Below are 25,845 nucleotides of genomic sequence, written 5' to 3'. Positions count from 1 at the left end.
GTTCCTGCTGGGTGTCATGTCCCTTTGCTGTACTTTGACACTGGCCCCATGCAGTTCTGAGGGGAAGAACTGATTTGTGGTGTTTTACAGCAGGGAGAAGTGGTGATGCTGTGTGTCACACTCAGTTCCATTTGACTTCTGGCAGCAGGGAAAGAGTGTTTGGCTTTTCTTCTCTCTTCCCAGGTTCTTCAGTGTTTCTCCCAAAGCTACAAAAAAGTTCATGTGTTTGCTATTGAAGCAATGCACATGAATTTACCATGAAACTGACTGCATTCACATTCTTTTAAGATTTTTTTAAGTTACAAATGCTACAGAAACCTGATAGTCCTTCATACATCTGTACATTTTTCAGTGCACTCCTTTTGATGTGCATATACACAGCCTGTTAATTTAAGCTGTCATTAGAAATGAATGCATCACTTTTTTGTTTTCATAGGCATAGATTGAACATCTGAGCAGATAATGTATCCAATAGTTTTGTACCCAGACTGGGTTGCCTAGTGAGAGCAAAGAGGTGCCTGGGAATCAGCTTGTTGAATGACTTTTAAAAATGGGCTATCAAGTGCTTTAACAATGGCCTCTAAAACCAGTTTAAATTACTGGACCAGTAAGTTCTCTGTTACCCGAAAGTCTGAGTATCTACTACAGTAAATATTGGTTATTGTTTTTCATAAATTCAGCCCACAGTTAAGTCAGATTTTCTTACTGTTTGTCTTTCATGTGAAGCTCTTTGGGTTTGCATTCTCAAGACACACTTCTTGGTGCTAAAGGACCAACTGAAAGTAATTCTGAAGTGATCTTCGTGGTAGGAACTAACCATTAATCAGAGTGGCTACAGGGGGAATACAGCAACATCATGAAATAAAGTAATCCTGTCTTGCTGCCTAGATTGCAGACACTGTTCAAATACCTGCTATACATTTCAGTTTTTGAAGTATTTTTTCTCCACATTTATTTATTTGTCTTGGTAAACATTTGATTAATAGTGCAGATGCATTAAAATATTTCCATACTGTGTGTGTGTACATATATACGCAGTGGGTCATGTCTACAAAACACGAATGTGTTCCTTTTCAACATGCTTCCTACTAAGTCCTTTATTGCACCTCTGCTTATTCTACTTGCTACCCTAATAAGCCTCTGACAGGAAAAAAAGTATTTCTCCCTACGTATGACAGTTCTTTTCATGCAAAGAAATGCATCAGATGTGGGGTGTTTTTGTGTGGAACACGGCATTTCCTCTGCTGGGCTTGAGCAAGGACACGGGAGTGGGGCTGGGTGGGGGTGGGGGGACACGGCATTGTGCCCATCAGGCTGGCCCTTCCCAAAGGATGTGAGTTCAAGGGCAAGTGAGCCCTTTTTTTGGGTCCAGGTGTTCTGTATTCATCACACATTTCTTTTGGTGAGGTGAAAAGAGTGCCCAGTCTTCCTTTATCCTCAAGGATCCCTAGTGGGGCCAGACAGTTTCCCCTGGAAGACAGGTGGCAGCTTCCTTTGGGATCTAGTGGCAGCCAAGCTTCAGATTCGCCTGTTGTGGATAGCAGTTGCCAGATGCTCTGGTGTGACACCCACAGACACTTTGTGCATCTGACACTGCGCCTGTGAGAAAAAAAGATTGGCCTGGAGCACTCTGTAAAATGTTGTATTTTTCTAAAAAGGAAGAAGGAAAATTAAATACTTGTTGGGGTTTTTTGATTTTGGGTTTGGTTTTTTTTTTTTTACTACAGAGAAAGACAGTAAATAACTAACAGACGACAGTTGTTTCTAGTGCCTGCTTTTAGCTAAAATAACGGGGGTTAATTATTAAACCTTTTACTTGGTCGCTCACTTGTGCTCCTGATGCTTTAATCCTGGGTCACACAAAGTTTAAGAGTGCTTTACAGGGGAGACTCACTTCTTTTTCCCTCAACCTTTCCATGCTGACGGGATGTTACGGGCTTTGCTGCTTGTATTTTCTGTAGTTGCCATTGCTCATGCTGAGCTCTGCAAACCAGGTAAGATTTGGAGCTAATTCCCATCTTTCTTTAGGTAAAGTAGCTATCAGTTTAGACTGCAAAGCTGCCAGCTCCTATGATTTTTATTTTAACTGGTTGTCTTCAGTTTGAAGATTGAAATGCTGAGCATTCACTTCTTTTATGAGTTTGCAAATTAGGTATGGAAGTTGGTCACACTTTATGAGGTCATTGTAAACCTCATTGAGACTCCGTTGGGCTTTTTTTCATGCAAGTAACTTCTGTTCTCCTAAATGTGTGATTTCTTAAGAGGCATTTAGAAACTGATATTTGTGAAATAATCAGGGAAGTAAATGATTTAAAATCCTATTTTGAGTGACTACCAATATATGTTTGCTTTTTTTCTCTTTTGTCAGATGCACAGAATGCTTTCAAAGTACGGATTAGTATCAAAACAGCTTTGGGAGATAATGCAGTAAGTAAAATATCTTCACATATTCTTCCTAACTCAATATCTGCCAAAATAGAAATAATGTATACTATAAAATTTGTGCAGTGTTAATTGTAATAGTTTACTCAAGTCATGATCCATGCCTCCATTTCTTCACATTTGACTAGCCCACTCCTTAAAATATCATCCTTTAGGAGAAATACAAAGCTTGCTTGTTCATAAAGATATTTTTCTGGTCAAAGATTTTTTTCCCCCCTGGAAAAGTGGTGGGGATGTTACACTTTATGCATGAGAAGTGCTGCATAAATATAAATCTCTATTTTGGGAAAAGCACTTCTGCTCAGGAGTGCTAATTGTAAAGTCAAGCATTGTAAAGTCTAGTGCTAATTGTAAAGTGGAGTGCTAATTGTGAAGTCTAGGAAGAGAAGCAGGAAAAGATTTTTAGATCTTTATGAAATGGGACTTTATATCAGGCTCTCAGACAAGCATTAACTATAGAGATCATTCAAGCATGTCCCATCAACTCCCTGCTAATGGAGGGCTTCAGATAGTGGCCTTTCTTCTCTGCCTGTGGTGCACAGGCTTGTCTCATGAAACGCTTTGGCTTAATTCAGGTCTTTGGGCTTAGTGTAGAAATACTGGTGTGAGCAATGAGGGATACGTAAGAGATTGGGACATTATATGGCTGAGTGGTCCTTCCTGATCTAAAGCATATTTAATATGTCAGAGCCCAGTACTTTGTTAGTTGTTTTGAATACTTAGAGCAAATCTGCAGCATGTTCACAGGGCTCAGCAGAAAATTAGGTATGAAACATCCTGGACAGTCATGTCCACTGTAAGTGTTGTGTCTCAGTCTCATGTTATGAGCCCTGGAAAACAAAAGGTTACCTGTTTTAAAAGACTGGCAATAGGAGAAATTCCCTGTGACTGGAGAAGCTGTTCTAAAATTACCATGAAAGATCAGGTAATTTAAACTAACATTACCAGGGACCGAAATTTCACTGGTAATGTTATAACCCAGACAAAGTACAAAGAAATATTCAAGATACCTCCTAAAGTAAATGTCTTGAAATTCATAGTGAAGTCAATTCTCTTGGGTGGGAGACTTTAATTAAACAGTAGTGTGAGCCTAGATTTTTTTAAATTATTAAAAATAGAGTAATACTATGGCTGAAAATATGTCAAAACAATTATTAAAGCTCCTCTTGATGATAAGTGTTAATGTTTTGATTTAATCTTGGTTCAACATAGTAGCAAAGAACAAAAATTACAGTTCCTGGTAATGCCCTTTTTAGTGCCTTTTCCTTTTCCAGCTGTAGTAAAATAAGGGGAGGTTGTTTGATCATTTATAATTTTTTTTGTTTTTCACTCAAAAAGGGTATGAGACAAATCATGACCCTTGAAGGTACTTTGTATGGCTGGGAAAAAAGCCATAACTGAGGAGTCTTTTGGTTTTTTGTAGTTGTTTATATCATAGAACAAAGTGTGTGAAAGCTCAAAGAATGGGACAGTCAAGAACAGCATTTTAGAACATCAGCTTGCTGAAAGCGGTGTATGCCATAGAAAATCATCCACAAATAATAAACAATGTATTAAGTACACAGGTGGTAGTAGTTCCTTTTCATAAACATTGCAGTCTTCTTTGTGAATGACTGAAATTGAAAACTGAAACTACTATGAAACTGAAATTCATTTTCGTTGAAGAATTCAGGGCACTTTACTTCTTTGTGTGGTTAATTTTAGCAAAGAAAAGTGTAATACTGTCATTGTGTCACAGTAGGACATGGCTAGCTTGGTTCATTTCCACGTCACTTCAGGCTCCATGCTAACGGAAAGCCGAGATACTGTGGGAATTTTTCTCTAGGAGTGGCAGGATAACTCCAGTGTACATTCAGGGGCATAGGAAATAAGGTGATGCAGCTTTTCATATGGTGTAGTGTATGCCATCCCCTGTGTGTGAGACTGATGAAAACAGGACACCATTTTTATGATCTGTTCACCAGGTAAGCTGTACTCTGAGGCAGGGAGTTCCATTTGGTGTATTTATTTAGTTCTTATCACAATGGAGCTGCAAAGACCAGCTCTGATGCAGTAGGTATTCAGCCGTTATCATTTTATTTGCAAATAATGGGTGTACTTGACAGAGGTGTTGTTTGCTGATCTGTGGGAGGAAACACAGTGCCTGTAGGCCTAAATGGAAGGTGATTTATGAGTCCCTCTGAGGATGGTTTTGACTTTCTGAGTGGCTTCTGGAATAGCTGCTAGTCACTAGTTGCTTTTTGTTCACGGAGCCAGCAGAGGGGTAGAGAGTTAATTCAAAAGGGACAGAGGCAACTAGACAGTGAGAAGAAGTGACAGGCACTGACAAGTCTGTGTAACTTGGTGTCATCACTCATTTTCACCATAAGAGTCAAAGATTTGGAACCTCAGGGGCTGCAGCCAGCTGAAGTAGACAGTGCAATTCCCTTCTGGCTCATGTATTCAGGCTGCTTCCTGGGTAGAGGATGAAGAGGAGGAAGGCTGATATACACCTTGTGTTTTGCCACCAGATGGGATCCAGAAGTGTGTTTGTGTATCTGTAGCCACTCTGCAGTCTGAGTGGCTGTATAGTTAAGCACAGAACCATTCAGGAGGGAAGAGATCTTGGATGGTCTCTAGTCCTCTCCTGCTCAAAGCTGGGTCAACACTGAAATCAGGCCAGGTTGCTCAGAGGAATCTTGTAATATTATATTCTCGTATCTTAAATTTTGTCTTTTACAGCACTATTACAGCATTTCATCCCATGAGCAACCTACACTCATCATCTTTCATGCATTATCTCATCTTCTTCATTCAGTAAGAGGCATTTAAGACTGCCTTTCACAGTTAGCTGTGTCCAATTCTGCTCCTCCTTAACTTATAAAGGATGGCAAATACAACTGAGCCAACGTCATTGTGTTGGTTCCTTTGTAGCACAATGAAGATGGTAAATTTAACAGTTCTGGTACCATCATGTAGTGTTTCATTGATAATCACTATGTTTACAGTGTGTGGTTCCAAATGATATTTAAATATGGTTGCAAATGATGTTTAATGTTTCCTCTAGAGCAACAGAAAGTGTGCATCAATACCTGCACTGCACAGGGACATCCTCAGTCATCAGCTGCGCTCCAGGCCTCTGCATTTGGAGGATAAAGAAGAAGCTGAGAAAGCCCATTAGTAGAACAAATCAGGTCTAGTGGAAGGTGTCCCTGCCCATGGCAGGGTGGTTGGAACTAGATGATCTTCAGAGTCCCTTCCAATCCAAATCATTCAAGGTTTCTTCGCACCTCTGATCAGAGAAAGCTGCTGATTAGAAACCATTTTCTGGCAATGCATGCCCGCCTGTCCTGAGTTCATACAGTTAGTTAGCTTAAAGTTGTTCTTGCCTTATTTTCCTCCTTATTACGTTGCCTCCCCCTTGTATATTCCTGTATGCAGTCATGTACAGAGGTTCTTGTTCTCCTGGAGCCCATAGCCATGTCCATCTCCTCTACTTCCTGTTTAGTCTCCATTTTCTCAGGCCTTCTTGCCCTTCTGCCCAGAATCTGTCTGCAATATCTTCTCCTGGCTCGGGCAGACCCTTGATTTCTGCTGAGATTTCTCTGCCAGTCTCCTCCCCCTCTTTCTTGAATTTTTCTGTTTATTCTGTCTCTTTTCCTACTCTTAGAGTGCCTACTCTTTCAACTGGGCCTGGAATTCCTCACTACAAATTATCTTCCCTGATTTGAGATACCCTTTTTGTTACTCTGACTTAAAGAAGTGCTAGGCTACTGCATTATTTATGAGAGCTGTGACAAATTGGGCATGTATATATGCATTGCACTAAACACAAACATACTGAGTACATGCACTTGGTAGTGCTGCATTGTATTTGTGTCCACGTGAGCATGAAATGGAGTGTGCTTCATCATTATCTATTTTCAAGACAACTGATTAAATTATCTCTACAGCTGGTTTAATTCACTGGCTAACAAATTATGTCTTTTCTGTCCTTTTGGACCTGTTCTCAAAGACTGCAGATGGCATGCAGGGATTCAGTCAATAGTACCACACAGAGAAAAAACAGATCTTCCCTTTTAGTAATGCAAATTGTGCTTCATGGTTTAAATAAAGATATCTTTAAAATGATGATAAATACTTCTATGGCTCCAATCTGTATTAATTCCTTTACTACACGAGCTCTTTCCTTCAGTACTAGTTGCTCTCATTACTCTCACGTTTTCATCAGTGCAGTGGGATCAAAACCCAAACTTTTATAACTTTTTTCCAAGGAGTTTCTCTTGTTTTTGTTTTTTTTTTTTTTTGTTTAGTTTAAGTTCCCAGGTTGGCAAGCATTATCACAGTATGCTCACAACCCCCTTCATTCATGAGGCAAGAGGGGTGAGTCAGAACCCCGGTTCTCAGCAGTGCAGCTGCTCTTTGGTGCTGCTCAAGTTGTCTGCTGCCTCAGTTTTGTTGTCCCTGTCCTATCTCAGCGAGCCCATTTCACTCAACATTCATCTAGAGATGATAAATAAAATCACTTTCTGCCCTTTAAATTACTCCATCCTTCCCTGTTCAGTTTCCTGGGATGCCAGTACAACATGAGGGCTGCAGGTACCTGAAAGCTGGATTCTCTTTTTTTTTTTTTTCATGGAGAGGTTGCATCTCCATGCACCCAAAATCAGAATTTAAAAAGCAGAATTAAGATTTGGGATTTTCGATGCTATCTATTGCTTTTTGATGTACATTGCTGTTTTTTGAATGTGTTATAAAGAACCATGAAAAAGTAGGTCCAAGTTGACAACAGAGCTAAGTGTCCATACCAGTGGGTTTCTGGTTTGGATGATTACAGAACGATTTTTTTTCATGCTGAAAGTTAAAGATTAGATTTGTGTTCTGACTGACTGAAGACAGCGGTTTCTTACCTCCCTTAATATAATTCCAAGAAACTAATAATCTTTGTAATCTGCTGAAAGGGGAAGAAATTCAATCAGTATGCCTCAGTCATGGCTCCTGTTATAAGAATGTAATACAGTTCTTACAGGACATTAGAATTGCATATGTGACTGAAAGCCCAGGGGAACCCAGTGAAGCTGTCTCAAAAAACTTAAATTATGAAAGCATGATTTTTCATCAAGACAACAGAGAACATTTTTCGGAGCCACATTCTTCTTCTTATTGAGGTAGTAAGGATGCTATTTTCTCTCTTTTATCTCACATACGGTATAATAATTTCTAATATATTTAAATCTTTTTGTAATCAGGACAGTGTGCAGCAATAAGGCTGCAATCTCAGTTTGTTTCCTGGTGTCCTAATGTCCAACTCCCAGAGACAACCTTAAACGATGCTTTTTTATTATTATTTTTGGCCAGAGCCAAATAGTCTTAGAGGGTGGATTTAAACCTTCTGCTTTAACTGAGTTTCTCCAGCAAAAGAGGCAAGGCTAAGAGTGCAGTTGTGTGGGGAGAATTCTGGTGATATGTCTAGTCTTTGGTATAATAAACTTTACATCTCCAGTTTGGTCAGCTTTCAGAAATATTCGGTTAATTCAATTTTTGGAAACATTCTTTGCAGTTTATATTATTTATGTTACAGTTTCTAGTACACTTTTTTTCTTCCATTAGAAAAAGTCCTTTGTCCACACTAAATAATGGGCATTTATTTTCTTAGCACAACCAGAGAATTTATTCATTTTCTTGATCAATTCAGCATTTCAAGTTCAGCGACTTTTTCCCTCTGTGTTCTGCCAGCAGTGGTGCTGAAACTAATTATTTTTCATGTTCCTTTACAGTATGCCTGGGATGCTAATGAAGAGTACCTCTTCAAAGCAATGGTGGCTTTTGCAATGAGAAGATATTCCAGCAAGAGCACAACTCAGTAAGCATCTGCTTGGATTTGCCTTATACATATTAACAATGCTGCATGTACTGACCTGTCCTCTGTGTACTGAGCTGTAGAAATCATTATATGGAGATTCTAAAAGCAGGCTGTTCCACTGTTCTTCTGACACCCAGTTACATATTCAACATCACACTGTCTCCATCTTCAACAATGTTCAATCTTTGAACCAGTGTCCCTGTGGATGTGAAGTGACACAGCTGTGCGTCTCAGTGGGGTGGTGCCAGTTCACTTTCAGCAGAATGCAGCAGGAAGATTTGACACCTTCAGGAGACCATACTGGGAGGAGGTGAAGGGACACCCTGGGAGGGCAGGAAAGGCAGCACAGATCTTTGAGTAAGCAGCTCTGGTGCATCCTTCCTTAGTAGAGCTCAGCTTCAGCAGTGTGCTGAAGATGAGCTGACTCAGAGCCCTGGGAGGTGGATAGCTGTGCCAGTGCTGTGCTCTGCATTCCTATCCCTGAATCACAGCAGTTGAGTTACCTACCATCACGAAGTCTCAGATGTTGTAGTGCAGATAGAAATCAGCCTTTAATTGGTTTTGGGATTAAATCTACCCTGAGGTATTGAATGTTCTTTGCTGGCTTCTGATCCTTGCTACTCTATGAAATTAGATACCAGATTAGACAGAGCACTTAGCAAGCTGTATTTTCAGGATGTTCTTATCTTTCTTAAAAGAAAAACCTTGTAAGTGCATTTCCATAGGCCTATTTTTTTTGTTGTTTTTCAATCTGAAATGAAAGATTGACAGTTCTGGTAGGCTAACCAGGATAAGGTTTTCAATTTACTTAAAAATAAAACTGCTTCAGGCTGTCGTTGCATCAGGTGAAGCATATTCCACATTTGAAAAGATATTAGTTACCTTTAGTCACAGGATTATTATTGGGGCTGCTGCCTTTCTCTTAAATAAAAGGGGATTTCCCCCTCCATGTGACAGGAGTGTTTGATTCCTGCTGTTTCATTTTTATTCCTCAGTGGTGGTCTCCTTTGAGCAAAAGAGCTGTTACATCAAGCTTAACAAAAACAGCCAAGTGTGCTACTCAACCCAATTAAAATGGCACTTAAAAAAATTAGTTCAAGATACAAGCTAATTACAGATGATTATGTGGGACTTTTCTCAGGTTTTCAAGGCAGCAGCATTTTCATTCAGCATCTGCTCCATAAAGATTTATTTTGCATACTTATTTTAGACCTGGGTCCATTTTAAAAATTATTCTCTTCCTTCAAGATCATGCTGCTTTCACACAGCAAAAACCTGTGTCAGCAGCAAGTGATCTTTCTCCTCTTCAAGCACTGTGGTTTTCTGCAGATTTAAGTAAGGTTGCTGCAGGAATGGGAAAAAATCAAGCCAGTATGGAAGGAGTAGGAGTTTTAATGGCAGCTATCTGTACCCACTCTGGGCAATCATAGATTTTATACTCATTAATTCAGTTTCCTATCTAGAGAGTTTTTCCTGTGGACAAATATGATGATTCCAGTGTTACTCCAGTATGGAGGTGGTGTTACATATATCAATAATTCCCTGCTACCAAGTTGGTCAGAGAAGTCAGTATAATATTTGAAATCAGCCAGCTGTGGGGATCTTTACCTCTTTTTGCAATGGTATCTGACTATCTCATGGGGTATAACTTAGGTACACCCCTCATGGGGTGTGTATTGGAGGTATAATGGTATAACTGATAAATCATGTAGTACTTAGAGACACCTTTGGGCTCATTATAGGCAGCATGTCGCCTGAAGGAGAGCTGTGCAGCTCTGAGGTCTGGCACAACTTCCTAGGCAACAGGCTGCAGAGTCTCCTATGCATAGATCTCTCTCAAATGCCAAGGGACCTCAGAGTCCCTGTTTAGTGATGGAGAGGCTGGAAGAACTTCCCAATACACCTCAAATAATCTGCCTGTTACATGAGAGCAGGAAGGCTGTGAAGCCTCCATCCTGTTAGATGTCCTAGAAATAAGACACTCCTTTCCCCACCCTTGGGGCTGGCAGCTGGAAGGAAGGAGTGCAGTCCTGTTCCATTCCCTCTGCAGCAGGCATGGAGGTATGGGAGCAGCCAGCATCCCAAAGGGAGCAGCAGCATGCTCTGCACAGGAACAGCACCCTGGCAGAGCTGGTGAGGAGACTTCACTGTGGTGAGGAGGGAGGCAGAAGCAGGAGCTTGTAGCAAATAAATGACATTGCACTGCTGGCAAATAAATTGCATTTCACTACATGAGCTTTTGCAGGAAAATGTCAACAGATTTTCTTCAGGAGATGTAAAAGACCAATGACCAATTATTCTGTCATATAAGGACAAACAAATTGCTTGTGACTGCATTCTGGTAGCATCTAAACTTAAGGAAATTTTGCATCTGGTTAATTGAATTTTATTTTTTCAAAATAAAGCCTATGAAAAAGATCACTATTATTTTATGTAACTAAATACTGGTTCTGCCAAGGTATAAATTATGTACATGGCCACAGCCAGGATGTGACAAACCTCTGCTTTAAAATCCCATTAATTTCTAACACACCCACAGCCTTGAGGTAACTCACAGCCACAACTAACTTCCACATGAGACACAAATGCCATTAACTTCAGCAAGCTGTATCAAGCCCCAGAATAATTTGTCTGGTGGATCAGGATAACCATTGTTGCAGTCTGCCCCATAATTTTTGATATTTGAAGTCACCTCTTGTTAGGTTTGTGAAGGTGGATAAAGGCCAGGCTGTGATGACAAGCATTTCAACGTGCTGCTGCAAACAGCAGTTGGTGCTGTTTCTGCCCTTGTGTAACCACTAATGACCCAGCACAGAATGGGGAGGATTGCATGTTACATCTCGAGCTCTCTAAAGTTAATTTCCAAACTGAAATTTAATAAATCAAGGAGCAGTGTTTAATGTTTGAAAGGCTTGTCAAATTTTCAAGTTTGCACAAAAGAGAAGAAAGCTACAATCAATCACATTACTCAGTAACTATTAATAGAATTACAAATAAATATTTCTTTTTCAGTGGATAATTAATACCCCATTATTTCCTGCTTTATGTATGGCCTTTCAATTGATTCTCAATTCATATGGTCATGAAGTACATAAGCCAACCTTTGATCTCTCAGTGTTAAAAAATTATTGTTGTAGCCTGTGTTAGTAACCCTCGTTTCTCTAATCTGTGACTCATTTGAAATGATATGCATCTCTTTTGGGCCTGAGACTAGTTAATCTTTAGAGCAGAAAGAGTGTCAACACATTTGTTTTCATTCAAATAACAGAATCTACTTTTGATACATCTTTCTCCCATTTATAGACTAAAAAAGCTGAAATTTTCCTTACGAGGCAATCAGAAAAAAAATTCATCAACATTATCCATCTTCCTAAGACAGGCTATTTTTTGATACTAAAAATATTGTGACCATTTAGAACAACAAAATAAAGAGTCTGTAGTAAATCTGTTAAATCAAAGTGATCCCGTGGCTGCTGGGAAGAAAATAACATTCCTTTGCAGATGCAGATGCAGAGGCCTGTGTTGGAAGAGGTGTGATGCTTTTGGGAAAGCTGGAGATAGGCACCTGGGACTTGGGGACTGTGGTTCTTCCATGAGCTAACAGCCATTGTGGGCACTCAGCTCCTTTGACTCTCTGACAGCTCTTTCTTACCCCTAAGCAATCATTTAAATCTCCATAAGGAGCAGTGATGGTGTTTCAGGCCAAGAAATTTCCAGGGTTTCCTGCACTCTACTCACTGGTATTAAAGGAAATGCAGTTTTGGACTTTTGCCATGGTGCCATAAGGCCGAAGCAGGATTTTGTCATTTTGATGATAACAGTCTCCTATAATCCCATGTCAAAAGTCTATCAACTGCTAAGGAAAGGAAAAAATGTCCACATATATATTTACAAATACACTTCATTAGTGCCTGGAGAAGCCAGGTTTCTCAGATCTATACAGTGTGGGGGCATAGTTACAATGGTTCTCTGTGCTGTGAATCAAACCTGCAAGCAAATGGCATGGGAGAACAAAAAGGGCACCACTGCACAGAAATTGCCACATGGGTGCTTGTTGAGCCACTCTGTTTTGGTGTTAACTCATCCCCTTTGAACTTCTCATGAGTGAGGTTATTCTCTTTGGGGCCTGGAAGGGTTTATGGCATTTGTATTCCGCTGATGAAAAAGTGATGGCGGTGAAACCAGGGTTTGGAAGCTTGTAAATGAGAAGGATTTTAGAAAGAAGAGGGAAAAGAAAAGAAGTCAAATTTACATATCCTAGTGCAATCTTTGCTGCCCCTTGTTTCAGTGCTGTTTGTTCTACTGAGAGATGCTACCCCTGTGGTGACTGAATGCCTTGTCTCATGCTAAAACCTTGGCACTTTAGGGAAGACCCTAGCTTGAAGAGTCTTTGAATGAGGGTATGACAGTCTGGGTGTTCTGCTGGTCCTTGTCTGTCTTTATCTTTCTCTTTGGGGATCTTCCTTACCCCATTTCAAGAACATCTGTAGGGCAACACCAACTCAGATTTTCCACCTGGCCCGGTTTTTGATTGCACCTCAGAAACTGCAGCTTTAGGAGCTTTGGCAACATGAAGCTTTGGGTCCTACTGTTATAAACACCGAGATAGAAAACTTCCTCTGCAGTTACAATTTTAGATATTCTGTGAAGTCAGCAAGAGTTTGTCAGCCACCAGCCAAAAGTAGGCATTTTTCCCCTCTCCTGTAAATTTTGTGCTTTCTTTTTGTTTTGCAAAGAATAAATCTGCTTTCATCTTCTGACTGTTGCCAGCAACTGATGTGAACATCTTTTCAAATTCCAGAGGATGGCTTTCCTCTTTTATCCATAAAAATTCTCTGTAAAATTGATACTGTTCTAGAGAGGTAAAAGTGGTCATTTTGGCTCTGCAAAAATCACTGTTTTCCATTTTATTGCATAGCTCCCTGGAATGGGTGCCTATAGCCCAGAAAGCTGACTGCATCCTGGGCTGCATCCGAAGCAGTGTGGCCAGCAGGGCAAGAGAGGGGACTCTGCCCCTCTGTTCTGCTCTGCACTGGTGAGACCCCACCTGGAGTGATGCATCCAGCCCTGGGGTCCCCAGCACAGGAAGGATATGGAACTGTTGGAGCGAGCTCCAAAGAGCCAAAATGAAATCAGCTCGGTTGGAGCATGGTGCTAATAATGCCAAGGTTGTGAATTTGATCCCTGTGTGGATCACTCCCATAAGAGTTGAACTTAATGATCCTGGTGGGTCCCTTCCAACTCCGAATATTCAGTGATTCTGAGATTAGAGGACTGGAGCTCCTCTCCTTCCAGGAAAAGATGAGGCAATTTAGTCTGCTTAGCTTGGAAAAGAGAGACTTCTGGCATGACTTATTAGCACCTTCCAGTACCTGAAGGGAGCCTATTAGAAGGATGGAAAGAGACTTTTAACAAGGGCATGTGGCAAATGGGACAAATGGGAATGTCTTCAAAGTCAAAGAGGAGGTTTAGATTAGATATTGGTAAGGAATTACTGGTGGTGACTCACTGGCACAGGTTGCCCAGAGAAGCTGTGGATGCCCCATCCATGGCAGTATGCAAAGCCAGGCTGGATGGAGCCCTGAGCAGCCTGGTCTAGTGGAAGGTTCACTGCCCATGGCATGAGAGTTGGAATTAATCTCTAAGGTCCTTTTCAGTCAAAGCTCTTCTATGATTCATGAGATAGATAGATAGATAGATAGATAGATAGATAGATAGATAGATGATAAAAAATGATCTATTGCACTACCTGGGACACCCAAAACATCACTCAAAAAAAATTTTTATCGGCAAGTAAAACATTTCTACAAAATATCCATTATGAGGCACTGTGATCTGCCTTACAAGCAGAACCCTGGCTGGATGGGGAATGCCTAGGCATGGGCATACTCTCTCCTTCCCATCCCTCTCACCCCCAATCCCCCCAGTCCTCTCAATTTCCCCAGTCCACCCAGTCCCCCCAGTCCTCTCAATCCCCCCAGTCCCCCCAGTCCCCCCAATCCCCCCAGTCCCCCCAGTCCTCTCAATCTCCCCAGTCTCCCCAGTCTGCCCAGTCCCCCCAATCCCCCCAGTCCCCCCATTCCCCTCAATCTTCCCAGTCCCCCCAATCCCCCCCAGTCTCTCCAGTCCCCCCAATCCCCCCAGTCTCTCCAATCCCCCCAATCCCCCCAGTCCCCCCAGTCCCCCCAGTCCCAGTCCCGGCTCCGGGGGGCCGGGGCGGTGCTGCCCACGGCCGGCAGGTGGCGCTGCCGAGCAGAGCGCGGGCGCGCCCGGGCCGTGTCCCGGTCCTGGAACCGATCGGTTTTCACTCCCCTTGCTTAAATATTCGTGATTGTGTCATTCCAGAAGGGTTTTCTGATGTTTCCACCATTTACCAGTAAAAAGTTGAAAAAAAAATCGCGTTTAAAAGGCATTTTGCAGACTATTTTCTTAGTATGCCATGAGAAGCTGCCTGCCTGTGCCCCTCCACGATTAACTTCACGTGAAACAGAACAATCTTCCTTTCAAATAGAAAATATAAATATTTGATGCAGCATAAGCTAAAAGGAAGAGGCCCGTGCCAATAGAATGACTAAATTTAGCTTGTTCCATCCACTCTGTGCCTGGCTCTGTGAACAAATGTCAAAAACTATAACATCAATTGCACTGATCTTCCGTCCAACAAATGTATTTTGGAGAAGAACTGCACTCACTGAACAATCACGTGAGCAATTCTCAGTGACTGGTTCCTGTGGTATTTGCTGTGAAAACCTGAATTCTTAGTTCACCAATGCACTTGCTCCATTATATGGCCTTTATCATAGCCAGTGATGATTGTTATTCAAATATGTATTTTTCCATTTGATTTTGCAAAATGTATGTTCAAGACCATGAAACTCTGTAATAGATTTAGAAATTTGTTTGAAGACTCATTTGGTCTTCAGAAGCTTGATTTCTTTAAAATCATATGGGAAATGGGAAATGCTGTGAGTGGTATTTCTTTCTTGAGTATTAACTGTTAGCTTTTTTAAAAATAAGAAAATTTTCCCCCTTAGTTGAGAGCAATATTTAAGAAAATTGAAAATATTTCAATAAGTCCTTCCATGCTTCTTTAATGATGATTTTTGTTTTAACTGTCTGCAGAATTTCCAATGTGCTGCTCTGCAATGTGACAGATCGGGTGTCCTTTTGGTTTGTGGTCACAGATTCTTCCAAAAATGTGACAACTGTTCCTGGAAGTGAGGTAGAGGCAGCCATCAGGTACAGTCACTGCTCTTGGAATGTTTTCTTCCTTGTCTACTGAGGATGTTTTCTCTCTCTGGGCCTTTTATGAATGAGCACTCTACCTCTTTAAGGATGATCTAATCCAAGTTGCTGAAACACTGCAGTACTCTTTCATGAATGTGAGCTTAGAGGATGTTCAGCAGTCCCACGGAATGCAAAGGATGTGAGCCTTGGGATTATAACTTTGGAAAGAGTCTCTGTTGATGCTGGAGACTATGAAGAAATCTAGTTCCTTTCCAGAGCCCTACCTGAGATGTGCTGTCCAGTGTGTGGCACACTGCTCTCATCCAGCTCTCATCACATTTCCCAGTGAAACAGGTGATGGAAGGGCACACTTTCAGGGTGGAATTAATATAATTTAGCTTTTACTGCATGCTACATGCACATCTACACCTGGGCTAATGACCATGGGCTCCCCTTCAGTGCTTCTCACTAACAGTTCATCTGACTTAATTTAGAAGTCAGCTTTCACATGAGAAGAGCTCGTGTGAACTCCTCATGAGCAGAGCTGGCTGTGTCCCAGCTTGGCTTAAGCAATCTTATGCTCACATTCTTTTCATACCAGCTCCTTCTAGAATGCCAGTCAACATCCCAGTTGAGCATTGCTTGTACAAAGTACGGTGCACTACAAATCACTCTGCCTTCTACTGTCACATTCTGGAGCAAGTAAAAGGAAGAATGTGGAGCTGACAAAGAAAAAAGAAAAAATGGGATAATCTGACTTCAATGGTCCGAAAAAACCTGCACCAGGGGCTTATAGGGATGAGTCCCTCAAGCAGCATAACACTCATATATTTCTCAAGCATGGAGTGGAAAATGGATCTCTTTGTTTTCAGGCATTCTGTTCTGTCTTGAAAATTCGTGTTATCGCAATGGAGGTGTAATACCTAATTCCTGATGAATGAGTATGCGTTCTTTTGGAAAGATTAATTTAAGCTTATGAGCAGATTAAACGATTTCCTACAGAGACACCAAACAATAGCTTCATAGCATTAGTGGAGGAAGCAGATTATTTATTCACTGAAGCTCTCTGTAAGAGTGCTGGAATGCGGGGGTTTTGCATTTCTGTTATTCTTTGATACATTCAGTAGCATAAGCTGATTTATTTAAGTCTTTTATGTGCCCTGTTTGGCACAGAAATTGGATGGTGTTATTGTTTGGTTTTTAACTGTTGTCTGTCACCTGATAAAGAATATGCTATTTATGAAAAGTTTTAATTCCTACCTAATTTAAAAACAAGAAATAAAATGGTCTATAAAACTAAAATGGTTTTTGTTCAATTGCTTCTGATTGCAGGCTTCCATACAAAACCTTTATTATAATTCTTCATGCTAGGGTAGCACATAACACTAGTCATGGACTACAATTTTGTTGTATGAGATTCCTACAAAGTAAGAGTAAAGAGGAAGGTAAACCATGTCAGAGCTCTGTATGATACTCAAGATTTTGCATAAATATACACAAGATATAGTTATGCATATACAACCATGAAATGCACCTGTAGTTGCCTGCATGTGTTTCAGCACATAATTCTGAAACTCAAGCCACTAGAGGAGGGTAAACAATGCTTATTTCAGCTGTTCACAATGATCCTTTCATATCAGTAAGGAAATCTTTTCTAAATGGCAGACAGCTTACGGAATTATGAGTCTTAAAACATGCCCTGGCTTTCAGTCCTGTCCAGGAATTCTGACTTTCCATTAAGGCTAAGAATTTCCTGTTTAAGAGAAGCCAAACATTATGATTTCCAAGAAGAGAAATTTGTTAAATCTTACCTGTATTTCCCATACATCTTTTCTTAGGAAATACTTGCTTTGTGGTAAATAAATTGAATTGTACACAAGAAAGAGCTGCATTAATTTATACAACTGCTATCAAAAAGAATCTCTCAAGACCAATATATGTAATCAATTTGCTTAAAAATGTTTTAACATTTTGAAAAAGCTAATGAAAGATACTTCTAAAGCCTCTTAAGCCTGCTTAGATTTAGATCCAGAAGTATCACAGGCAGTGAAAATGGGTGAAGATATCCACTAAAGGATAGCAGTTGTACTACTTCTGTGAAAAAGCATATTTCTCAGACTTACAGTTTCTCATTTGGAAATGGAAAAAGTGTAGACAGTACAAATCCCTTCAGCTGCATCCTGCAGGGAAGAAGGACATGTTGGCAATCGGTGTGGATTCTTCCAGACCAGATTATATCCTGTGCCTCATGGATCTAAGAAAATCTGCAGCAGCAGGGGCAGATGTACCAGCCCTTAACATGCAGGATGGTTCAGTTTGAGGGACTAGGGGGCAACTGTAAGTAAATCCTGCAAGCATTGAAGGGTAGATGAGCCATTCCTGTGCTAAACTTGAATGCTGCATGAGCAAGGCAACAGAGCCAGCCTTACAGCTTACAACCTGCTATGTCTTCAGGATATGTTTCAATGAAATAAATAATGATATCGTACTTCAGGTCTCATCTGTATTTCCCAATTTTTCAGATAAATGCATACAGAAGTCTGGTGTTCAAAATGCTCTAAGTGTGTGGGTGTCTATGGATTACTGAGGTTATAGTCAAGGTCTGTGTAATCCTGCCAACATTACAGAATCACAGAGTGATTTAGGTCAGACAAGACCTCCAAGGTCATCAAGTTCAACCTGTGACCAAACCACTGCTGTGTCAAGCAGACCATGGCACTAAGTGCCATGAGCAGTTGTGTCTTGAACACCTCCAGGGATGGTGACTCCACCACTCCCTGGGCAGCCTTTCCCAAAGCTTAACCACCCTTGCAGTGAAGAAAATTCTTCTGTTGTCCAACCTGAACCTCCCCTGGTGCAGTTTGAGGCTTTGTCCTCTTGTCCTGTTGCCTGAGAGAAGAGGCTGATCCCCTAAAGGTAGACAACATCCTTTTCTTCATCATGCTGGATGACATTCAGCCCTGCCTAACTTGCAGCACATTTTATTTTCTACTATCTTTTTAACTTGTAAAATACCTTTATAAAGAGTTGTGATGTTTTTCTGATTTTTTTTGGTTTTTTTTTTTTCCTGAAGGATGAACCGGAACAGAATCAACAATGCCTTCCTACTGAGTGACAAAACACTGCAGTTCCTGAAGATAACCTCAACCTTGTCACCTCCTGTTGAACCCTCTACTCCTGTCTGGCTTATTGTATTTGGTGTTGTCCTTTGTCTCATTGTGGCTGGGATTATTTTCCTCGTTGTTTCAGGGATCCAGAAACACAAGAAGTAAGCAGCCTAGCCTTTCTTCTGTTTTAATGGAACACTGATAGCTAGGTCAGCTGAGCTGGTTTTGTGTTTCAGAGCAGCCTCAGACAGATTAATGCTGTGCATCCTTCCCTAGCTCGGTAAAGATAACCCATCTCTCCTTTTCTGAGGAAAAGACTTAAAATTTTTAACTGTAAGGTATAGATGCCTTTGTAATTTTGTGATGTAATGAGGAACTGGAGAGTGTAAGAACATGATCCTGGAGGCCACCTAACTAGAGATGAGCTTAAAAAAGACAATTGATGTCATTCTTGGGAAGGTTTATTGTGCCACGAGTGAGTGTCCTCTCACAGAGCACCCACATAGCTACCAGGAGGGGGAAGGCTGGCAGTGACTGTGTCTCTTCCAGGACAGTAGTGTCAGAAGCTGGTAGGGCTAAACAAACTGCTGCTGCACCTTGAGAAGACTTGTAGAGCACACAGTAATAATTATTGTATGGCTGAAGAGGGCCTGCTCACTGGAACAGAGCATGGCTTCACTTTCCACCCATGACGTGATGAGCTCAAAATACACAGCCTTTCACAGGTTCATGGGCATATGTCCCCATGAGCTTAGGAGTTTTTCTGGTGGTAGGGTAGGAGAAAGATACTCTCTGTTTTCCTCTCCGTTTCTGCCCTGGTGGCATTGGTGAAAAAGAGAAGGGTATTATTCTTGCTTCCCTAGTGTGAGCATGTGGGAGCAACACAGAGAGCAGGTGGAGTGTTGATCCTGACATCTCTGCTGGCTCTGAGTTGAGCATAAGGAATAGAATTTCTCAGCTGAGTTGAGATTCTGTCATAGAAGTTCAGCTTTTACCATGCTTTTGGCTGCCACAGAGTCTAGGTTTACACAAAATTATTACTTCAGCAATAGATTCATACAGGAACAGCAGAAGAACTGGAAAAAGGTGAGTTCCTGCTGATAATCAGGTAATATCAAAATTATTGACTGTATAATGGATTGTATCCCCAAATATATCAGAAAAAGGAATTAATATATGAAAAGTGGTATGTTGCAGAGACTTCTCCTTCCTGCCTTTTTATTACCTTGAAGAATGTTAAAAGACCTCAGAAGAGCAACACTTGTGAAGGTTAAGTGCTTCTCATAGAGAACCTTTAGTAGTGTAGTCAGAATCCCTTCAGTTATATTTTGTAGTCAGAGGAGTTACATGAATTTCCAACACACCTTTCTGTTTTCTAAAAAACCCACACAATTCAGCAAACAATAGATGAAAGATGCTGTTGGGGAAAGAGTCTGGAAGGTATTTGAATCCGTGGATAGTTAAAGCCCTATCACAACCATGTTGTATGGATTGAATTATTTCATGCCCTAAACATAGGCAACCTCTTTTGTAAAACTGAATGATGTTGCTACCTGAAGCCCATGCCTGCTCTCTGTGGTATCATGGCTCTGTGTTTCTTTATAGTGCCTAACTTTACGGAGGTCTTTGAACATTTCACATACATGTAATACAATAAACTAGGATAAATAGCTGGGATTTTTTTGGCTAAAATAATCACTTGTGCTTCATATCATGCTGAAATACAGGATTTCCCCCTGTATTTTCAAAATAACTCAGCTGAGCTTGAGCAGTTCCCCTCAGTATGGTGTAAACTGCATGCTCTTATCATCACACTGCCATTGATACAGCTTGTTGCTGCCTGCCTGTGCTCGCTTGGCACCCTCTCTGTCTCATGCTCTTGTCCTTTTAGTTGCTATGTTTTTTTCACTTCTCCCTCTGTTTCCCTACTCTACCATTACATGAAATCTTTCCTCAGAGCAGGTTCTTCTGTGGCTGAACTGTAACCCTCCTTTCACATCAATAACATCTGCAGGCAGGGGTGGGGAAGTAAGAGTGAGGGTAAACCAAGCATGTATTTCTTCTATCTACTGTAGCAAGGACTGGAGAGGTAAAAGGGATGGTCTGGGTTATTTGGCTTCTTGGAAAAAAATCAGAGAAAAGGATTTCAAAAGCATTGATCTCTTTGTCAGACAGTGAAGTAAGTGACCAGGTTTTCAAAGACTTCATCATGTTCAATAATTAGTTTTCTTAGAAGTCTGTCCAGGGCTTATGTAATGGGAACCCTGTTGCCTAGTAAGCTGTGTTGGAAACCTGACCCCCCAGGATGGTTTTGGTTTCTCATAAATCTGGCATTTTGTCTTTAAAGGCCTTTAAAATACCATGTAAATACCTCAGTGCAGATAAGACCAAAAGCACGTGCTCCAGTCTGTCCATGCTCAGGGTGTCAGGGTAGGCGAGCTGGCTTACAGAGGAGTTTCAGTATTGAGTTAGACTCGTGCATCATTTATTGAACTGAGAGATTTGCTGAATTCAGTGCCCACAGTGAGCTGGGTCAGACACACTGTCTCCCCGCCTTATGTTTGTTGTATCCTTGCAGCAATAGGACACCTCCCCCTACAGCAATACATCTGCCACATGCCCAGGGCAGGATCATCCTCTGCAGTCTATCCTGAACTAGCCCAAAGTCTCCCCTTATCCCCCAAAATCCCATCTGCAGCAGGGGCCATAAAAAATTGCCTTGGGAAGAGTGAAAACAGAGTCAGCACACAGTCTTTCCCTGTATCAGTTCTCCCAGGAATTAATTTGCAGCTGTGGGCCTTCCTGACCTGGATTTGGTCTTCTTGTATGTTTTCTCTTCCCTTAACTTTCTCTTCCCTTAACTTCCCTTAACTTATGGTGTTGAGTCAGCTCTTGGATTCATGGAAATTTTTAGCTTCTCTGAATTCCTCTGGTAATGAGTTTCACACATCTTTTACTCCTCTCATTTCTTTTGAACCTCCTTCTTAGTAACTTTTATGTTCTGTCCCCACAGTTTTGTGTTAAAGAGCATTCTTTTTTATCAGTGTAAGAGCAGCCAGAGGCCAGAGGTTTCCGCTACTACACCCCAAGTTTATTTTAACAAGTCTGTAATGTGAAGAATCTCCCAAAGGCCTATAAAACTTTATTATTGTTAATATCTCTGTCATTAGCAGTTACTCTGAGTCAGATTTTTACAGTTGTCCTGAGTCAGATTGTTACAGTGCACATTGTGAGATAGGAAGAAGCAGTGCACCTGACCTTTGAGTTTCTTGTCCTCTGAAACTGCTGATGCTGCAGGCCATAAAGTACAGCAGGTTTTTCAACTATGAGCTAATTGTTCCCAAGGTCAGAATAAATCTGGAATTAAAGGAACATCATGACCTGATATTTGTTTATTACATCTTCTAATGATTGTATTTTAGATGATATTTTTAGGGTTTTTTAAAATGTAAATAATTTTATTCAAACACTGTTATGTTTTTGGGACAGCTGGAATCTAGAAAAGTGAAAGCCATGCAATTGTTTGATCTAGAAAACAAAAGTATAAAATACTGGGTAGGAAGGTGGTTGATAATGAAGTTTGAAGAAAAAAATGCAGATTTGCAGCATTGAGATTACCTAAGAAAGTAATCATGAATGTTCTGAAGAAGGTAATCATGGATGTGATGGATGTCTCCACATTTGGAGGCTATAGTTAGTCTAAGACTGATCTGCTTCTAAAAAATATGTTTTATTTTGTACAGATCATGGGGTGTGAACTGTGACATACATTGCAGGGTCAGATTACACAAACAGATTTAGAGATTTTTTCAAATTTTGTTTTGCCCCAGCTTTTCCTTTGCACCTTCTAGCCATGTTGCAGAATAAGAAGGTGAAATAATATTTAAAACATACTTACAACATGTCTACTTCAGGTTTTGTGGTCTCCAATTCTGAGCTCAAGCTGCTAAACTAGGGCTTCCAATCTGTGGGTTCCCCAGCTATTGCATTTAGATGCACCCATCTAGTGTATTCACTACAACAAGGAAGCACACCAGATTGTGCCTTTGGGAGCATAACCTGTGACAAACTTCTAACTAAATAGGCAGTTTTCTTTCTGTGGAATCATGGTAGAGTGCTGCAGGTCAACAGAATAAGATGATCTTTTCTTTCTTGTTTTTAGAAAGAATAAAGAGGCAACAGAGAGAGAAAATTTAGAAGAGAAAGTTGAAGTGACACTAGAAAATGGGATTCCTTGTGAAGCACTGGATTTAAAAGCAGGCCACATTAACGGAGTCTTTGCAGCAGATGATGACCGGTTCACATCCCTATGAAATGCTGCCACTGCTCTCTGGTGGTTTTCTGAAAGACTCCTGTGCCTGCCTTTTCTCATCGCTACTCCTGAATGTCAAACATGAAGACAAGAAAAATATCCTTCGACGTAATTTCCCTTGAGAGAACCTTTGTGAACCTCCATTACAGTTCTTTTTCATGAGCAACACAAATAAGAAGGCCTCAGATAATATCCAGGAAAGATTTCCAGAAGATGTGTGGCAGAACAGGGTTGGAACCTGCCTGTGCCAGGCATCTCATTTTTAGTGATTATTTAAATATGTCCATTGTTTGTTTTTTTTTGACATAAATGTGAAACTACATTATTCTTGAATGTCACGAGGGAGATCATCTGTCATTGTCAATTCTTGATGGGTTTTTTATCAAGCCATATGCAAAAGTTTCTCTGTAAAATTACTTCTGTTTGCTGCTATGTAGTATGCATTTAGATGGAACAGTCATCAGTGCATAAAAGTTTTCATTTATTGAGAAACAAAAAAGCTTTCACAACCTCTGTAAGACCAGGTCAAAATACCTGGATCATGTATAGCTCTAGGGCTAGCAAAAATCTGGTACTAGAAGTGTTTTTCACTTAAAAAAGTGAAAAAGGTTACGTATTATGTGAGCTGGAAATTAAATTTGCAAAACTCTGAATTTTTTTGAAATTAGAAGTTGCAACAAAGATCAGATTTTCCACAGGTGCAGTCACTGTTTTGTGGCCCAGCTCTCAATAAATCATAGAATCACAGGCCAGCCTGGGTTGCAAGGGATCTTAAGAACATCTTGTTCCAATCCCCCTGTCATGGGCAGGGACACCTTCCTCTAGACCAAGTTATTCAGAGCCCCATCCAGTCCAGCCTTGAACACTTTCAGGGGTGGGCCATCCACAGCTTCTCTGGGCAATCTGTTCCAATGCCTCAACAACCTCACAGTAAAGGATTTTTTCCAAATATCTAATCTAAACCTGCCCTCTTTCAGTCTGAAGCCATTCCCCCTTGTCATGTGGCTATGTGCCCTTGTAAATAGTCTTTCACAGCTCTCTGGAATTGTCTTGCTTACAGTTTTTAATAACAAAACTAGAGTAGATTTCCAACCTAGCCAGCCTGGGATCAGATGAACCTTCATGTTTATGTGATAGGTGGACAGCTTTTGAAAGGATTCAAGGTGTGAAACTCCAACTGCTAAGTTTGCTGCACCTGATCTGGATAAGTGATAAAATTATGGCTGTCTTCAGAAGCACTGGTCAACAGAAAAGGGGAGTTCTCAGTGGGGGTAACTGTAAAAACAGAATGGAAACGTGATGAAGCAAAATACGATATCTGCAGTCACTAAGTATCTGCCCACATCACTGGAGGCAGGATTTGACCATTAACCATCCTGTTTCCAGTGTCATGTCTAGAGGCAATATTAGAAAACATCTTTGCTTACTAGGATTATTTCATCAGACTCCTCACCAACAGGAACAGGCTTAAACAGAGTAAAAGCTGTTTGTAAAGGACCATCCAGTGTCCTGAGGGGTACAAAGGTTTCTTGTTTCCCAGGAAGGAAATCATTCAGGAAATCATTCAAAAGGTCAAATGACCTTTTGGCTGTATTGAGCACCTTTGACTTGTCTCAGTACTGGCTCTTAGGACCAGTGTCAGCAGAAAGGGAGGAATGGGAAGGAGAAGGGAAAGCAGCAGGGTGAAAGGGGAAAGCTGAGCAAGGGAAGCCCAAGGCTAGGGGAGGCAGGAGAGAGGAAGGGAAAGTACAAAATAAAACCATGGAACCCAGTAATCATTTGCATAATGTCTCATTTGTCACAGTTGTCTTTGATGTCCTGCTGGGGGGTCCCTCTGGACAAGGACTGCATCAACTCTGTGTCCCAGTGTGTGCTGCTCCATTCTGAAAAGGTTTAATAAAGTTGGTTGTTAGTGATAATATCTCAGTGTTTCAAAATTAACATCCACAACATGTGTATTTATTTCTCACAGGAACGTTGAAGATGAAGCTTGCCAGGGTTGGAGGGGAAATATAGAGTACAGTGTTTTTATTACTGCCTCAGTTGTTGCTCCAAGGTCTCTCATGCAAAGTTTTGTTGAGGTAATTCAGATCCCATCATTTCTAAACATTCAAACTTTTCCATTTTTTGCACGACAGATAGCTACACCTCAGTGTGACCACAATGGATTGCTGTGTCTGCAGCACCTCTGCAAGAACCTGTGAGAGATTTTGGTGAGAACAGCTTAGCAGTGCAAGAGCAACCTCAAGCTACAGATTAAGAATTGCTGTTTTCCTGTGTAGTACTATATGATACTGAAATAAAATTCTCTTGAGATGAAAAAGGGCCAAGCTTATCTGAGCATGCTTCTCAAGGCCTGAGTGAAGGTTCAGTTGAGCCCATGGCACTGGCCACCAATTTGAAAACAGACTGAAATCCTTTAAACAAGACATTATGTAATGTGGGCTGACTGTGGTGGTAAGTATTTAATCAGTGTCTTCCTGACAGCTCACCTTTTACAGCAGTTTGGCTTAATTTTCTGCTAATGATGATGTGGGAATCGCCCGGAGCATACATCTAGCTTGCCTCTCTGCTGACAGAAAATGGCTTGAGAGAAGTAAATGATACATGAGCAGCCATATACTACACTTAGCAACATTTTGAAGTCAGTGTAGATATTAGCTCTTTCACTGAAATAGATACTACAAATGAGGTTAATCAAGGTCACGGTGCTACAGAAGAAATAAATCTTTTTTCTAGTCTGTGCAGTAGGATCTTATTAGAAAACAAGGGACACTTTGATTTGGTACAGCCTGTCCTCCAGAGCCTGTAAATGGTACAACAATTTATATCCCTTGAGAATCTGGCCCACATGTTTTAAGTAACTTCCACTTTTTTTTTTTTTCTTTAAACCACCTGCATCCAGCCTGTGATAA

The 25,845-nt window shown here is 40.8% G+C and overlaps 1 protein-coding gene across 1 annotated transcript; it reads left to right on the top strand.

The window, feature by feature from the left end:
• The first annotated feature begins 1,842 nt into the window (after nucleotides 1-1,842).
• Nucleotides 1,843-25,253, top strand: CLTRN (collectrin, amino acid transport regulator). Its single transcript, XM_038150198.1, has 6 exons — nucleotides 1,843-1,994; nucleotides 2,369-2,427; nucleotides 8,199-8,284; nucleotides 15,407-15,523; nucleotides 18,585-18,779; nucleotides 22,781-25,253. Exons 1-6 carry the CDS (start codon nucleotides 1,928-1,930, stop codon nucleotides 22,929-22,931), a joined length of 675 nt encoding a protein of 224 aa, XP_038006126.1. The 5' UTR covers nucleotides 1,843-1,927; the 3' UTR covers nucleotides 22,932-25,253.
• The last annotated feature ends 592 nt before the right edge of the window (nucleotides 25,254-25,845 follow it).

The sequence above is a fragment of the Motacilla alba genome, chromosome 1, assembly GCF_015832195.1.
Source record: "Motacilla alba alba isolate MOTALB_02 chromosome 1, Motacilla_alba_V1.0_pri, whole genome shotgun sequence".
Taxonomy (NCBI): Eukaryota; Metazoa; Chordata; class Aves; order Passeriformes; family Motacillidae; genus Motacilla; species Motacilla alba.
Note: the sequence above shows the minus strand (reverse complement) of the source record. Positions and strands in the feature narration are given on the sequence as shown.